The sequence below is a fragment of the Diachasma alloeum genome, unplaced genomic scaffold (assembly GCF_001412515.2).
Source record: "Diachasma alloeum isolate Michigan unplaced genomic scaffold, Dall2.0 Dall_scaffold_00430, whole genome shotgun sequence".
NCBI lineage: Eukaryota > Metazoa > Arthropoda > Insecta > Hymenoptera > Braconidae > Diachasma > Diachasma alloeum.
Window position 1 is genome coordinate 27,442 of NW_021680569.1, and position 16,939 is coordinate 44,380.

The window sequence follows — 16,939 nt, forward strand, 5'->3', positions numbered from 1 at the left end:
TATGTATGTGTGTGACAACTTGGATTTTGGGTGAACAATTGTTCGAAAATTCAACATAAATACGGTGAAATCGGTAGTTAGAAATCTGAAATTTTGGCTCATAGCTATGAATGAACTCTATATTGGCGCGCTGATCCAGCCCAATCGGCCCAGTAGTTCCTGAGATATATATCAATATGTTTAAATTTCAGTATTTTTGTGTGGCATTGTGGATATTCAATCTGAGCGGGATTAATGTTTTCGTTTGTGGAAAATGATAAGTATCGTAAGGTTTCTCCTTGTTTTACCTCGAAATCGTTGTTCGGTCTCTAGCAGACGCAAAAATCTAAATATGAAGTTGAAATCAAATTTTATTACGCTAAAAACCATTCAGAGGCCCACCATCAATTTATTGATGGCAAAGAAATTATAAAAAAAAATTAATGAGTGAGATGTTCACTGCCACATGCTCGCTGCCCCCTGCTTGTTTTACCATTTAATCATACCTCATGATGAGTTCATTAATGCTGCAGCTCACTGATGCGTCTCTCATTAGGCTCGTAGTCATGAACATGTCAAGATTTTTCGGTGTATCATAGAGTGACGAAAGTGTACTTGTCGTTCCTATCTTCGGATGAACGAGTGTGGTATCGCACGGTCTTGACGGTTCTGAATACCATCAGGTTCCTATTCGGAAATATCTGAGGCTTGGTGCACATAGCAGAAGTGCTGCGCAGTGCTAGCAAACTCACCGTGACATCTACCTGTCCAGATTTGTCGATGTAGCATAGATCGAAAGTTGTACGATGTCGCAAGGGCTTGACGGTTTTTTTGACGGACACGTGAATTTTATTGGGGTAGGGAGCTCGTTGATGGAATTAACAACTTTGAATTATTCAGAGGAAGATGAGGTGAATAGTCTCATTTGGATGAATCAGGTTTCATTTGAGACTTAAAAAACTAGCTTGAAACTGAAAAAAAGTCAAATTCCATACTTTTGTCAATTATTCATTCATCTTGAGAACAAGCCTTCGTGAGAAAACATATAACAAGACATTTTCTCTTGAAATTACTCATCATCGAGATAATTAAAAATTCAAAAAATCGAATATGCTATCTCCCTTAATTACAAAATCCTCTTGGTAATGAACAATTTTAAAACAAAATGTCCTGAGGTGAACAATGATAACTTCAATTAAGTTTACGTATTTATTATGAATATTTTTATTACGAGTTGGTACGTACATTTGCGCCAGCACAAAAAAAGGGACAACAATTCATGTTGCATCACTCGAGTCATGGGTAATGATAAAGAAATGAAGGTGAATTTTTTGTCCCTTTTTGCATGTTAAATTCCAAGACTAGACGTGACAGCGAGGCTTTTACGTCTTCGCCGAGGCGCAACCTCACCTGCCCAGGCGTTACTTCCTCTCACTCAACATATTTTCTTTCTTTTATCGTATTAATTAAATTACAGTGGAAACGGTCATTGTATTACACCGTACATTTGCAACGGTAGGTACACATTTTTACAGGGCAGTGTTAAACGCGTCCGAGTTATGTTATCAGACAGGCACTAAAGTCACTCTTCGATTTTCTTTTCGTTATGGGTTTGAAGAGAATCAATCGCATTCCTTGGTCCCATTGACTAATATTTTGATTGTGAGATTTTCCAATTATTTGGAATTATTGTAATTCCTGCAGTTACAGCTGGCAGTAGGTAGTTCAGGGACTCTAGGAACCGATTTGTTTTAGAACACAAGAATCAATAGCTCCGGACGAGATAAAACACTGAGAACACGTTAATTGTCGAATTCTTAATTCTTTTGACAAATTTTCGTTGTCGACGATTAATGAATTTGTTGGATAAATTTGCAGCAGATGATATTATCAATCAAAAAAAGACTTTCTGACGACAAATTCATTCAACACAATTCGTATCAATCATCAATTCACTTGAAATGCACTACAAATAGTTAATTCATCATTTGAATTGTCATTTTTATTATTCGGTTTTTTATTTCATCTGAACAATTTCTTGTTTCAAATTAATTATTTCTGATTTGAAGATAATCGCATCCCTTGGTCCCATTAATCCACATTTTATTTGTGAAACCGTTTTCCAATTATTTGGAATTATTGTAATTCCTGCGGTTACAGTTGGCAGTAGGTAGTTCAGGGACTCTAGGAAGCGATTTGTTTTAAAACACAAGAATCAACATCTTCGGATGAGATAGAACACTAGCAACATGTCAATTGGTAAGTATTCCATCCATTTGACAAATGTTCGTTGTCGACGATTAATGAATTTGTTGGATAAATTTGCAACAGCCACTGCACGATCACCTGACCATCCTCAGAGTATTTTCAATTTTAAAAAACCACTCCCTGACGACAAATTCATTCAACACAATTCATCTCAATCATCCCTCCAATTGAAATATATTATAACCAGTAAATTCACCCCTCGAACTCCCATTTTCTCCTATAAATGGTTTCATCATCATTCTACAAAAATATTCAATTTTTGTAATCACTAAATCGACAAAACGCTCTGTCCCAGCTCGCTCTACATGCATCCCAACAAAAATATTCCCCAAAGTTTTCAACTCGAGGAATCGCGTCGTTAGTCACGACTTTCCATGCTACTTGAGATGCAAAAAAGTTTGTGCCAGTTCTGGGCAATGTTGGGTTACAACAAATAGTAAGAGTACAAGTTGGTGAATGTCAGAAGCCAGACTCAAGTCACGGATTCATTTCTCCTATCGCTGTTTCAGTTTTTCCAATAATTCTATCTTACAGAGAATGAAATCACTTCCTTCGTGACACCCTCGAAGACATTCAATGTTCTATCCTCGGTATTGAAGAGAGTGATTGCGAAGGGAGAAAAGAGAAGTCAACGAATTAGGTGCTCGTTCCTCGCGTGAACGGCAGTCGTTAGCTCTCAGCTTTCTATTTTTTTTTCGTCCAGTTCATTTAGGACCGAACTGAGGAGGTGCTGGACGTCGATGCGAAGCGATTCAACTTGCTGTCGATTATTATTTCATCGCCATTTCTTATGTTGTATCTGTACAGTTGCTTGTTGGGGTACAGCATCTCCTCTGGGCCATATTGTGCCTTCATCACCTGTCGAGGGGAATTAAAAGTCATTCGTAATGCGGAATTATTCTTTCAATGGGGAGAGGAAATGGTCGATTTTATTTTCACCTGGTCTACGTAGAAAAGTCTCATTCTATTGGCAGGAATTTTCACCATCGACTCCAGTTTCGTCTTCAGCTCGAATACTGTTCTATAAACGTCGACACACCGTACCTAGTCGGAATAATCAATTCGTTAGAATCTATTCAATAGAATTGCAATGATTGAAAGGAGTGAATTGGTAGTGATTTACCTCGACGAGATCTCCATAAGTAAACTTCACCTTCACTCGTTTCTCGGGTGTTAAGTCAACATGGACGAGGGGATCCAGTTTTCCATGGATGCTGACTAGCTCGGCGTATCTGAAAAGAATAGAGGCATCCATTTGATTCGTTTTTTTTCACTCGGCGATATCAACATTTTTTAGTTTTTTGAAGGGTGAAGTGAAGAAATGAAGGTAGCAAATCTCCAAATAATCGACTGTGTCAACGTTAATTGAAATTATTGGTACATAGTATTGGAATTTCGGTCTATAACAGCTTTTTACTACAGCCTTTCTTCTGATTTCAACGCCCTAAGGCTCAGTCTTGCGTAACAATTCATAGGTTTTGTGATGTAAAAATCCTGTTCGGAGAATGTTTCAATTGACTAAATGAAAAATGTGGCTTAGGAAAGATTTCATGAAGAGAATTATGAGTAATATGTCTTCATCTCCACGAAGGACATTTAATATTCATTACTCTTATCATTTCCATAGCATTATATTCAGCTAAACTTTATGAACTTCAATATTATTTTGACAAAATCGATTTTTGTACCAAATTTGAGTAACAATTCATTGGTTTTATCATTGAAAAAACTCCTGATAATAGAACTATGAAAAAAATCCAATAAAAAATTCTCCAACTAACAATAAAATAAAATGAAAAAAATCTTGAAAAAGACTCGATAGACAGAGTTTTCAGTACTATGTCCTCGTCTCCGTAAAAGCCATTAAATATTCATTAGCCTTATGATTTCCATAGCATGCATTCCTCGAAACTTCACGAATGTCAATATTATCTTGATAAAACCAACGTTTTAAATCAATTTTATGCAACAATTGATCGTTTCTGTCATCAAAAGACAATGCCGCAGATAAAACAAGAAAAAACTCAATAGAAAATGCTTCAACGAACAAAATGAGTCAAATAACATTGAAATAAAATCAAAAAAGCCACTTGCAAAGACTTCACAGCCAGAATTATCAGTACTCCATTTTCATCTCCATGAAGTACAGTTAATATTCATTAACCGCATTTCCATACCATTAAATTCCCTTATACTTCACGAACATCAATCGCAAATGAATAAACTCAGTTCCTCCCAGGAACTGTCTCATTCCCACGTCCATTTTCAATGAAATACATACCTTTCCGGTCTATCAGCTTCCGGCTTATCCATATAGTACCTAATGAATGCCCTCTCAGCGTCCTCGCGCTCCTGCGAGGAAATGACCCCCCCGCCGTTGAGAGTCTCCACGTTAGGAAGCCTGGCAATGAGTAATTGTCGTCTCTCGTGCTCAGTGTACTCACGTGGGCTCTGAAAAAGTCCGATCAATTAAAAAAAACAGCGTCAACCTTCTTCGAATATCCCCCGAAGTGAGTCTCACCTCGAACAGGGGGCAGCCCTGCATTCTGAGGGCCTTCATAGCGGGGAACCTCGCGAGCCTCTCCACGTCGTCCCAAGTGGACAGCAGAGTCCCATTGACATTCAAAAATCTAAGCATCCTGAAGGGATCGTGGGTGGTCCCCACCTTGTTTCCACTGCTCTCACACTCGCTCTCCGATCTGTTGTAACTCTTGTCATCCCCGAATATCCTCTCTACCCCGTTCTCCGACTCCTTGACATGTCTCTCCACATTCTCATTCTCGTCGTCCGCCCGCTCGCTGGAGCTCTTACTTTGGCACAAACTCGTCTCGTCGTAGTTTCTGTTCTCCTCGAGGGCTAGTGATCTGATTGGACACTCGGCGAGGACTAGACTCTCGAGGCTTGGAAATGCGTATCCAAGCTTTGATATTTCACACCAGGACTCTATGGGATTCCCCGTGAAGTGGAGCTTCTTGAGGGATCTGTTGACGTTCTCCGGGTTTTTGTGATCAAGATCCACGGTTTTAAATTCGTTCAGGGACAAATGGAGTTCTTCGAGGTTGGTTAGCAGTCTCACGAGGTCCTGCACTGTTGTCCAAGGCACTCGGGTGCCGTTCAGAACGAGATTCCTCAGGGACTCGAACCTCCCGCGCTTCACCTCAAGCTCCTCTGCCAGGCTATTGAAGCTCAGGTTAACGAATTTAATCTTGGGCATGTGCTCGAGAATTCCGAATACCTCGTCCCACTGGGACAATTTGTTCTGGGCAAGGTCCAGTTCCTCGACATTTTTGCATTTGCTCTTGAGTTTTTCCGCGTCGTTACCTGCACACTCAATGTCACAGTCCTGGAGGACGAGGAGAGCCGGCACTGTGTGACGTGGTGATTTTTTTGGGATGAATATACTGACGGACAGGGCTGTTTTTGGCGAGCCAGACAACTCGGTTTCCTCGTCGGTCAGGGAACACTCCGGGCAATCTGCTGTTGTGCTACCGTATTTTAGCTCGAGGGCCTCCAGCAGGGACGGCATCTTTACAGCATTCTGGAATTATTTTGACATTGAGGGTTTGAGTGCATGGAATGAACAATTTTTTTTTCTTTAGAATATTTCGGTTCTTAAATTGAAAATATTATCCTTCTTGAATTGAACGGTTTCTCGGGATTTTGTAAAAATTTTATTACATAGTTCCACGGAAATTTCATTGAAAAATTAAAATTATATAGAAAAATCGGTGGGAACTATAAATTTGAGTTCAATTATTCCATGAAAAGACATTCTTAAATTCTTGATCAATTGGAAATTTTGCCTGATTTTGGCATAAATATTCATGTTTTGATTGAAATCCGAAATCCCATTATTTCCTTCATAAATTTCATGAAATCCCAATTTTTTTGTAATATTCTAAATTTCTTCTGAAGTAAAACTATTCATATTTCAAGAATTTTTGCAAATATCTTCAAAATTTATAATTCTATCTCAATGAAATTCACACCTCCTTCGTTGAGCCTTATCTCTTTCGAATATTTTCCTTTTAAGAACCCAAATATTTTAATTCTAAGGACTAACGCCTGGATTTAATGAAGATCGTCTACATTGTAAAAAAATTAACTTAGTTTCACATCAACTCCGTCCATAATTTAAAAAAGAAAAATTGAAAAAAAATTCTGACCGCTTGCAACCGGAGACAAAAATAAAAGTCCTTAATCAATTTTAGTTGTTCTTAATCTCACGGATGTAAATGGAGAAATCAAAGTGGTGGAGAAGTTGTCGAGGGCAGGAGACAGAGAGAAATAGAATCTTGCTCTGACCATATTCGTTAAGGTCACAGCAGCAGCATTGTCTCTTTTTTATTCAGCCTCAAAACCGGTACTGCGATTCCCTCCCGGGGGGACTCACGCACGAGTTGTATGTGCAGATAGGCGAACTCTAACGCTTGGGTTTATACTAGAGCTCGTATCGGTAAACTTGCGCCCACGCTCATGCGAAAATCCAGTGAGAATGTGTGTTAGATGCAGCAACTGGTTTTATCCAGTTGGATAAAAAAGTCGTATTCACGTGGTTCGTTTTTTCAATTAACATTTTTCAGTTCAATAATTCCAATCCAAAGCAGGTGGAACACGTCATGCATTTATGGAGACCAGTGGGTAGTTGAGAAGAAATGAGGGAATTGATGAAAAAGTGATTCGCGAGGCGCAATTCAATCGCATTATGGCTAATCGGAAAGTCCCAGCGACTGTTCATTGTGTTTGAAATCAAGTTCAGTTGGAATCGTGGGTTAATGCTAGTGTGGGTTTTTATTTGCAAACAATGCGCCTGATGGGTCGACCGTTAACGAATCCACGAAGGTCATTTCTTTTGTTCACGGATTCAATCATTATCGATGAAATAGTAGATAACTTTGATGACATCGTTAGTACATCCTCGACAGTATCGTTTTAAACGGGAGTTACGTCAGTTCGGGAGATACATGGATGACTTTTGGCGGCGGTCCAGCTGCATCTTCGTTACTTGTGGGATTTAGGGGGGTGTATCGGGTGGAAAATAAAGAAAATTGAGGAGCGCAATTCTTTCTAATTTTCACCTCCAAATATCAATGTTTAGTAAACAAATTGAATACTTCTAGCAAAAAATCCAACATTATAGGTAAATATTCCATGAAAATAGTGCAATTTTTGTTAGTCATTGAATTTTGAAATTTCGTGACGTGAAATTAATTTCATTTCATTTTTATTTCTTGCACATCCAACAGCACACGGCCAGGATCAAAATCAAACAGATATAAAATATCACAATGAAATTAATAAAATCAACGGATCAAATTAATACTCATGACGGAAAGCATTACTTATGTTGTCTATATTTAAAAATTCTCAGACTACCTAATCTATCAAAATCAATTAATAATGAATGCTCAGACTTTTTGCTATTTGTTTTATGTTTTGCTGTCGATTTTTTTGGCATTGGCTGGAAAACAAATAAATTTGGGAGGGAAAAGAAAATTCCATAAATAGAGCAAACAAAATATTTCGGGGGGAAATTTGACAGAATTGAAACTATTGGGGCAAAACAAGCTGTCTTATCTTCAATGTTTGACGACATTCTGTTTTGTTCTGAATGTTCTCTAAAAATCCATGAAAACCAACCTGTAAGCAAATCAGTGCTTGACCCCCATTCTAAACATAAAAAAAAATAATCAAACATTCCCAACAACAAACAGATTAAAATATCCGGAAATTCGTTGAAGAAAACAAAAAAAAAATCCCAGCTAAAATCCAGCGATGTGTTTTTTCTCAAGAACAATATTCTTAATTTGACAAATCCGAGACTTTCCATTATTCGAGATGATTGCCACGGAAATGCGTCCCAGGGGAAAGCGAATTTTCGAAATTTCCCAGGTCGTTGAATGCCAGACGAGCCGTCCCCACATTTCATTAATTTTTTCCATCGAAGATACCTCACGGCTCTATAAATTTGTTCCCTCCGATCCTCGGAAAAAATCCCTCAACTCAAACGTTACCGCTGCACGTGTGCATATAATCGTGCCTGGTAAAACGCGGCCTGAATAATGTTTATGCTTTGTATATAGCATAATAGCTCCACGTTCAGTCGGATCGAGCGTGTAATGGGGTCCTCCCCCCTCCTCCCCCCCATGTGTCTCTGCACTCAGTTTCTCACGTGTTCATGTCTCTAAACTCTCATGTTAAATGAATCAGGGAGGTATTTTTTTTTCATCATCATTTTTTTTATTCATTCACCGTGTTGAGCTGCAATGCTTTTGGACTTATTGTTTAATGTTAACGTCCTGTACCGTCTAATACGGCGATCAGTTCAACGTCCATGCGAAAATTAACTTTCTCCGTGGGCCCCCATTGGTGTATAGTTTGCTATTGCACGGCGACGGTTTTATGCTGGCCAGTCTGGACGAGAGGTGCATTGCTCCGAGTTACAGGCCGCGTATTAGAGGCATGACAGTGGACTATGTAACTAGCTCGGGCTTCTCCGAGAGGTTGTGGGGGCTGGTTATTTCTTATTGAACGTTTTATGTATTGAGGAGTGGAGAATAACTGAGAAACCGAGGAGGTGATGAGGCGAGAGCCTCGGTACTCATTTTTTCAATGAAAAATTCGCGTTTTACATGATTTTTTTTTTCATTCTGAATTTGAAAACGGAATGAAAAACATTAGATACTAATTTTTTATTTCGATGAATGCATTCCATTGTGACGCCATGATGCAGACTGCGTACTGCTGGTTTCTCATCAGCTTTTAAAATCTTCTTTTCATCCAATTTACGTATTTATTAATTCATGCAATAACGCAATCATTGACAATTCATCGGGAACAATTTAACAATCGTTGTGACGATTGTTAAATTTTGTTATTGATGGAAACATTATTAATGTTTCCAGTATTATGAGGCTGATGAGGTGACATTTATTGTTCTTGTGAATAACGCATTGAACGTTTTATGTACCAAGTAATGGAGAAAATGTAGTTACAGCGGGTGACGAGGTGACAGCCTCAACACTTATTTTTTAAATGAGGAATTGGCGTTTTACATAATTTTTTTACATGCTGGATGTGAAAACAGAATGGAAGACATTAGATACAAATTTTTATTTCGATGAATGCATTGCATTCTGACGTCATAATGCATACTGTCATTTTTCATTAGTTTTTAAAATCATTTTTTCATCCAATTGGCGTATTTCACATCCTATTCAATAAAGAAATTCATGCAACAACGCAATTATTGACGACTCATTTTGAAATTTTGCTTTCGATAGAAACATTCTTGATGTTCCGAGTTTTTTAAAGCTAATGGATTTGCTTTCCCATTTGTCTCGCCCGGTTGAATTTTATCGTCCATTAGCAACATCAGTTCAACTCCCACGAGAACCGGTGCATTGACACCACCCACAGACCACCGAATTCTGTCCATCACTTCCGCTCGATTTTTATCCATTTAATTCCCTCCCGGGTCTTTGTACCTGCCAGCGGACATCAGCAATTTTCTATGCCAACTAACGAAGAGACTTATCGATGCCCACTTACGCAATTAGTCGTCATGCAACCGACTCTTTCACTTTTCCCATCTCGCATCCTATTTTTTCATTACTTCAATTCTCGAGTTGGTAATTATTTTAATACATCAGCTTAATCCATGGTAATTATTTATCTGGATGAAATTAAGTGGGGAAACTATCCGCGTCGGGTAAGACAAATTTCTAACATTTGTTTATTCTATTCGCCGTGAGTGTTTAAGATTGGGAAAAGCAAATAATGTTGACGCAATGATGCCAGGGCAATTCGACGATATTGGGGCGGGTTATATTTATACGTATAACGTGCACGTCTGTTTTGTGGTAGCCGATCTGAAATATGGAATGCACACTGGGTGAGCTGCAGTTTGCAGTTTATCGTACGAGCAATGATATTGCTCATGCGTAACAGGCACATCTCTATTTGTTACAAAACAACAGAAATAACGAAATTAATGGGAGAAAAAAATCTTGAGTGCAAAATATAACACTTAATTCAAAAATATTTATTTGTAATTAACAATACGAAATTGTGAAGGCTTCATTGTTTTTTTGATTGAAGAATTTGTTTTTTCGTTGAATTGAGAATTTTGAAATTCGTCTTGCTATAATGCTTTTTTTTGTAAATGATGAATAAATATTATCCACTTAAAAATTGCAGAGAGACATTCTTGAATAAAAATTTGAAGCATCTACTCATCAAATTAATCTTCACTCAATAGTATTTTTTTTCTAATTGAAAGATAAACATTCTGGACTTGAGAATTCCAGATAATAATATTTATTTTCAATCAAATCATTTCCTCTTTTTTAATCAAAGAACCTCATGCATTCTTGCTTGAAAAAAATGTTTCCATTAATATTTCACAATTCCCAGATGTCAAAAAAAATACCAGTCATCATTAGGAGCGAAAAAATTGATATTTTAAGTTGTATAAACCGTCGAATGTAGATCGTGTTTGTGATTCGAAGCTACATTGCGTAGTTCAGCCAGCGATGCTACGAAATGTCAGGCGGAAGACAAATTAATCTTCCGTTGATGATATTTTTTCTAATTAAAGGATAAATATTCTTGACTTGAGAATTCCAGATGATAATATTTCTTTTCATTCAAATCATTTCCCCATTTTTAATCAAAGAACCTCATATATTCTTGATTGAAAAAAATGTTTCCATTAATATTTCACAATTCCTAGATGTCAGAAAAACACAACAGTCATCATTAGAAGCGAAAAAAATTGACATTTTGAATTGTATGAACCGTTGAATGTAGATCGTGTATGTGACTCGATGCTACATTGCGTAGTTTAGGCGGCACTGTTACGAAATGTCAGACAGAAGCATTTGCAGTGACTGGGTCAACTCGTGAATTGAGCCTCCACCTCGTTCGTGTTTTCCGCGATAGAACATATTCTCTCGGTGTAGAATAGAAGAACAGAGATGCTCGAAACGCCCTGTGTCATGCCTAATTGCAGCAGCAAAGGTCGTCAGGAGGAGCAAAAGCGGGGATTTTATAGTCTCCATCGGTGTAATTATTTCTTCATCGAGGCGATTATTATTCGATACTTCTCCAAACTCTCGCATTAATTTTAAAGCTGCGATGATGTTCAATGAGGAAGAATTCAAACATCAACTCTCGTTAATGGGATTGGGAAATGGAATCCCGGTTTTCCGTATAAACCGTGAGATTTGATACCACGATGACCCAAATTTGCGGTTGAAACTGGTCGAAGGCCACTGGGCCACACCGAAATAGAGTGACGGAGGTACGCTGATCGTTGCGACGCAGAAGCATCCACAAAAGATGATTAAAAAAAATGAAACGTGTTTTTTCAGCGTTTTAAAGGAAATCGCCACGCGTTCAACTGCGCACAATATCGCCATCGTTTGTGTGTACATACTTTACTCATTTCCAAGGTTAGCGCTCTGTACTGGAGGCTCCTTTGTTTCGATTCCCCGACCGATGGCTCTTCTTTTCTCGAACAAATGCGGAAAAACGAGAATTCGAACGTCCAGTGTCGGGAGAGCCAGTGCAATGATCTTTTATTTTAAAACGTTCGTTTTTATTTTATTGTGAAATTGTTCGTTCGATAATTTCTTTTTCCTTATTGGATAATTAATATTCTGAGCTCAAGGATTGCGGACTTGTTCACAGTATTTTTCGCTTCATCCATTGACTTTTATTCAATTTATTTTTTAAATTCATTTTATACGACACTATTTTTATATCTTTGAATTACGAATTTATAAATTCTTCATTCATTAACATTTTTTTCTCAATTGATCAATAACTATTTTGGACTCAAGAATAAAAAAATAATAAATAATAAATAAAAATAAATAAAAATAATAAAAATTCCGAACTGAAGAATTTCATAGACATTCTTGAAGAATGTTTTCATTTCACTCTCAATTTAAGAATTTTCTCATTTACCACTGAAGAAAGTTACATACATTATCTGTTTTATCTGATTAAATTATTTCTGGGAATGATTTTTTCGAGAAATGAGAATCCGGAAGTTCTATCCCGTGAGAGCCAGCGCAATGATCTTTTATTTCCACCATTCACTTTAATTTGTTATTAATTTTCATTGAAATCGCTAGTCATTTCCTCTACTCACACCGGAACGCATAACTCCAGCCTTGACTCAACAAACTTTGATAGTTTATCAGACGAGAGACATTCAATAGGCTGTGTAATATCTCTAAATTTAAAAAAACGCATTCTATCGATGTAACCCGATGCAGGCACGTTGATACTTTCCTCTCGCTTTCCGAGGCATTTTCAGGGGAAATAATCGTATAGAATTGTGGCAATCCGAGTGGATAGGACTTTCGAAATATTAAAAACCATGAAAGGTATAGTTTATCGAATAAAGAACAACGCTCCATTGGCCTTGGACCCAGTCGTGAGCGTCACGGGTTGGTGATCGTTCAACGTGACTCGATCGGTTCGATTACATCTAACTCGTCGCGGAACAGATGATAATTAGCAATAGAATAATTTGTCACTTATGAAGCAGGAACTTATCGATTTTTAATCGAAATTTCCCATGTGGTATTCAAAATTCCTCGAGAAAGTTGAATTTTTCTCGTGGCTTTGCTCATATTCCTGTGGAATTCTCTTCATCTGCTTGACGAAATGAGAATTTTCTGAATACTCTAGTATGGATCTGCAGTTTTACATATTCAATTTTACTCATAAAATTTATGCATTAGGTTATGAAATTATAGGGGAATTTTATCTGTTCTGAACGATTTTACATAAATATTCAGTATTTAATAGGAAATTGAGACAAAATATTGCAACAATGCACAAAAAAACGATTCACGTAGAAATATTACCAAACATTGAGGCAGATCATGTGCACTTATGTAAATTTAATAAAAATCTCCAACAAAGGCTCGTAAAAAAAGGAAAGCTCTCCTGAGTTTTCAGTTTTTTAGTGATTATTTATGTTAAACTGTTGAGAAAAATAGAAGTCTATTAACAAATCGGTAATTGCCCTGAAAAAATAATAATTAACTCTGAATATTCTAGCACAGATCGGTAGTTTTCAGAAAATATCCAATTCTCTTCATAAAAACTGATTCATTAAGTCATAAAATTCCAGAGAAATTTCGTGTTTTCCAAACGACTTTACAGAATTCTTCGGTATTTAGTGGGGAAATCAGGTAAAACACTTCAACAGATAATTCTTTAAAAAATATTCAATTTCATTAACAAAAGTTATGAATTGTCACTAGGATTTTTCAATTTCCTATAAATATTCAGTGTTTACACGAAAATTCAATGTAAAAACCACCGAATAAATCTCTTCACCTAAGAATATTGTCCCCACGCAAAAACTAACCGCGCAAGCAAGGGGACAAATGAATGCAGCGCTTATCTAATCAAGTAATCACCTCTTAAATAAAGAGATAAATCCTCCAGTCTTCACGATGCCCTCAACCACGGAAATAGATAATGGAAAAAAACGCGTAATACAGGTGGAACTGTCACGAGACAACAGACCCGAGTCCCATTGACCAATGAACAAAGTCACTCTAATTATTCCGGCGATTTAACGCCCATTTGGAAAGTCTTTGCGCAATTCGAGAGTTTCCTACTGCAAAACCCAAGAGAATAAAGAAATATCGAAGTTTTACAATCCCCAGTGCAACAAAAACATTAAACACAGAGTTACCTATGAAAAAAATTAATAGAATATAGCGAATTCGCTGGAAAATTCTATTGGATTTCTATTGAACTTTTTATTAATTTTTGGCCGATTACACAGAAAAATTCTGCAGCTTATCTGCGCGGTTTTTCAATAGAAATGTTCAATAGAAAATTTCTGTAGAAAAAAATCAATAGAATTCCATTCACCAGCAGAAAAAATTGAGAGAATCACGTCTAGGAATTCCTATAGAAAAAGTTGTGCAGAAAGATGAAACTCTACAGTTTTTTTTTCAAAAATAATTTCGCACATTTTCGATTGAAAAAATCCTAATATTTAGGAATTTCTAATTTTCCCTATAATTTTCAGTGGAACGCAATAGAATTTTCTGTGGTATTCGCAATATTTCTCTATCAAATATTTTCGTGCGTAGCATTTGACTCAGTCACCCAAAAAAATGCTCATGCCTCAAAGAATCGAAATTTGCACAGAACGACTTCTACATTTTTCCTCCAAAAATAGTTCTGGCCATTTTCTATCCAAAAACCCCGGAGTCCATCGAATTCGCGGTTTCTCAATTAAATATTTTCATGCGTATCATGATGACTCATCCATCCACCAAAGTTCTAATGCCTCGAGGAGTTGTCAGATACCTTTAAGGGCCTTCGACCACGTTTACCTCTTGCCAGGATAGGCTCACTGAAACCGTCTACCTGTCACGCGAGAGGAGGAGGGGCTCCTCACCGAGAGGTGCATAGATCTCACCACCGCCGCCTAATTCCCACCTTACATAATACTCCTTCACTACAAACTGCAGTCACTCATGCAAATCCTCTCTAGAATCCAATTAAACGTGCAGTCCACACCTCTAGAAATAGCGGTGAAAAAAATATTCCAACAGACTGTGGAAAATTTTCCAGCGCCAGTTGCAGACTACAATCTACGTTTCATGTTAACCCGTGCCGAGTACTCGAGGAATCGATTCACGTCGACTCGTAGCGCTGGAGAGAGAGACAAGAGGTCAAGAAAATTGCTCCTAACCCGCGTATCATATTCGCTAGACAACGGGACATGAATTTCGTTTTTATTTCCGTCACTTCTCCCGGTTTTTTGCGACCTTCGCTCGTCAAATCCGAGGCAATGGGGTCAGGGACCACGTTAAAGGCCCAAAGGGTTGCGTACATCATCTCGATGTCCTCGGCCTATATCTAGATTTACTCACTGTTTCTCAGTTTTCTCGATTCTGTTTTCCGCTTCCTCTCGACTACTCCACTGTCTCCACCGTACTTTCCCCCTTGATTATTCTCAATCAACAACAACTGGGTAAAACTTTGTTCAGTACGAAATAATAACGAAATGAAAATAAAAGAAATAGGTAACAGGGAAGGGGGCCAGAGAGGCCGTAAAAGTGAGCGGGCGAAGCGTTCCGCCCGCCGTTCACCGATGAACTGGTCTCCTTTGTTTAGTAAACAGAAACAGCTGAGCTGGCTGACGGCTACGGGACGCGGTGGAGGTGCAAGTGGTGGTGGCAAGCAACGCCAGCCGTCCGTGCAGAACTCTCGTGTCTCTTTATCGACCGGGACATCTGGATAATTAGCTACGGGGGGGGCAAATGGAATTGATCACCAGTTTTACTGACCAATTTCTGGTGCCCAACAAATACATTCGACCAAAGAGTCCTTGGAAATTTATTCGAAGGGTTATTTCATCATTTTGTGCTAGTCACAATATTTTCTGACGTCATCCATCTTCTGAGGAATAGTGCAACAGCATTTATATAGGAATTATTTCTGAGTTTGAGGATATTCAAGTACTTTGGCTATTTTTTCCCACTTTGACCCCAAGTTTCCGGACATTTTACAATTATTTTGTGATTTAAACTTTGCCGAACTGTTGGAAAACATTTTAAAAGTCAGAAAAAAAATAGAAAGTTTACTTTTGGAGGAAAATTGATGAAATAATTTAAAAATTTCGATTTTTGAAAATGAGCATTTTCCGTAAATAATTTTTAAATAATCAATTTTCCAAAAATAATCATTTTTTTGGAATCGTATCAAATTTATTCATCTTCAGAATTTTACCAGAAATCGATTTCATGCCTAAAGAAAAGGTTTTCGAAGGTTAAACATTTTTAATTATCAATTTATAAACAACGAATGTTTAAAAAATAATAGTTCTGCGCGAAACGTAATTTGAATAACCCTGAATATTTTCTCACATAATTTAATTTACAAATTTAATGATTGAAAATGATTGATTCAATACTTGAATATCCTTAAGAATAATTCTTGCTCTTTCCATTTTGTCATTTTATGTGGACAAAACCGTTGCTTATGCGACCAAAAACTGGACTTTATGTTGTCAATAAACAAACATAAAAAAGGGGGGAATAGAGCACAGAGTCTTCTCCGGATGATTTAGAGGGGATTTGACACGGAATAATGAAACCCGAGCATTTCTGCGTAGAAAGATAAGGAGGAAATGATTCTCAGGAAAGATTTATTGGACGGAGACTGCTACTGATTGCCAGTGCAGCTGACTGTTCGTGGGAAGTGTCAGGAGTTGTTCTGCCAGTCTGAAGATAATGGGCACTCGTCAATTCCGTTCAGTTTTTTTTTCTAGGAGTCGGAAAATTTAGATTTTTGGATGATTTACATCGCAAAAAAGGGAAATAAAATTGTCATAAAAAATGGAATATCTTCTATTTTATGTTTATCTCTGGATAATCTGTGCTTTCTTGGGGTCAATAACCTTTAGGATGGGGTTTTTTCGTCCCCTAGGCGGTAAGGGATAAAATACTCTCGAAAAGGAGTTGAATGTCTCAGATTAACTCAGACTTCATGTGTTGGATTTCATGAAACGAAATAGTATTCAATTATGTTGTTCTCTGTTTTATAAAATAATAGATGAAAATGATTTTTCATCAATTCAAAATTCAAGAACATATTGGCCTGAATTTTTCAGATTTCTATTGATTTGAATGGAATAATTGAA

The 16,939-nt window shown here is 37.4% G+C and overlaps 1 protein-coding gene across 1 annotated transcript; it reads right to left on the bottom strand.

The window, feature by feature from the left end:
• Positions 1-1,174: 1,174 nt before the first annotated feature.
• Positions 1,175-15,384, bottom strand: LOC107042182 (tubulin-specific chaperone cofactor E-like protein). Its single transcript, XM_015263095.1, has 6 exons — positions 15,168-15,384; positions 4,769-5,785; positions 4,529-4,698; positions 3,371-3,479; positions 3,187-3,291; positions 1,175-3,105 (listed from the first exon to the last, which is right to left on the bottom strand). Exons 2-6 carry the CDS (start codon positions 5,771-5,773, stop codon positions 2,956-2,958), a joined length of 1,539 nt encoding a protein of 512 aa, XP_015118581.1. The 5' UTR covers positions 5,774-5,785; positions 15,168-15,384; the 3' UTR covers positions 1,175-2,955.
• Between the last annotated feature and the right edge of the window lie 1,555 nt (positions 15,385-16,939).

What these genes read in the sequence shown, in the direction of transcription:
- LOC107042182 (XM_015263095.1), bottom strand. Translation starts at nt 5,773, where the DNA reads ATGCCGTCCCTGCTGGAGGCCCTCGAGCTAAAATACGGTAGCACAACA. An exon ending in CTTATGGAGATCTCGTCGAG is followed by an intron (nt 3,292 to 3,370) that starts GTAAATCACTAC and finishes TATTCCGACTAG; the next exon opens with GTACGGTGTGTCGACGTTTA. An exon ending in GACTTTTCTACGTAGACCAG is followed by an intron (nt 3,106 to 3,186) that starts GTGAAAATAAAA and finishes TCCCCTCGACAG; the next exon opens with GTGATGAAGGCACAATATGG.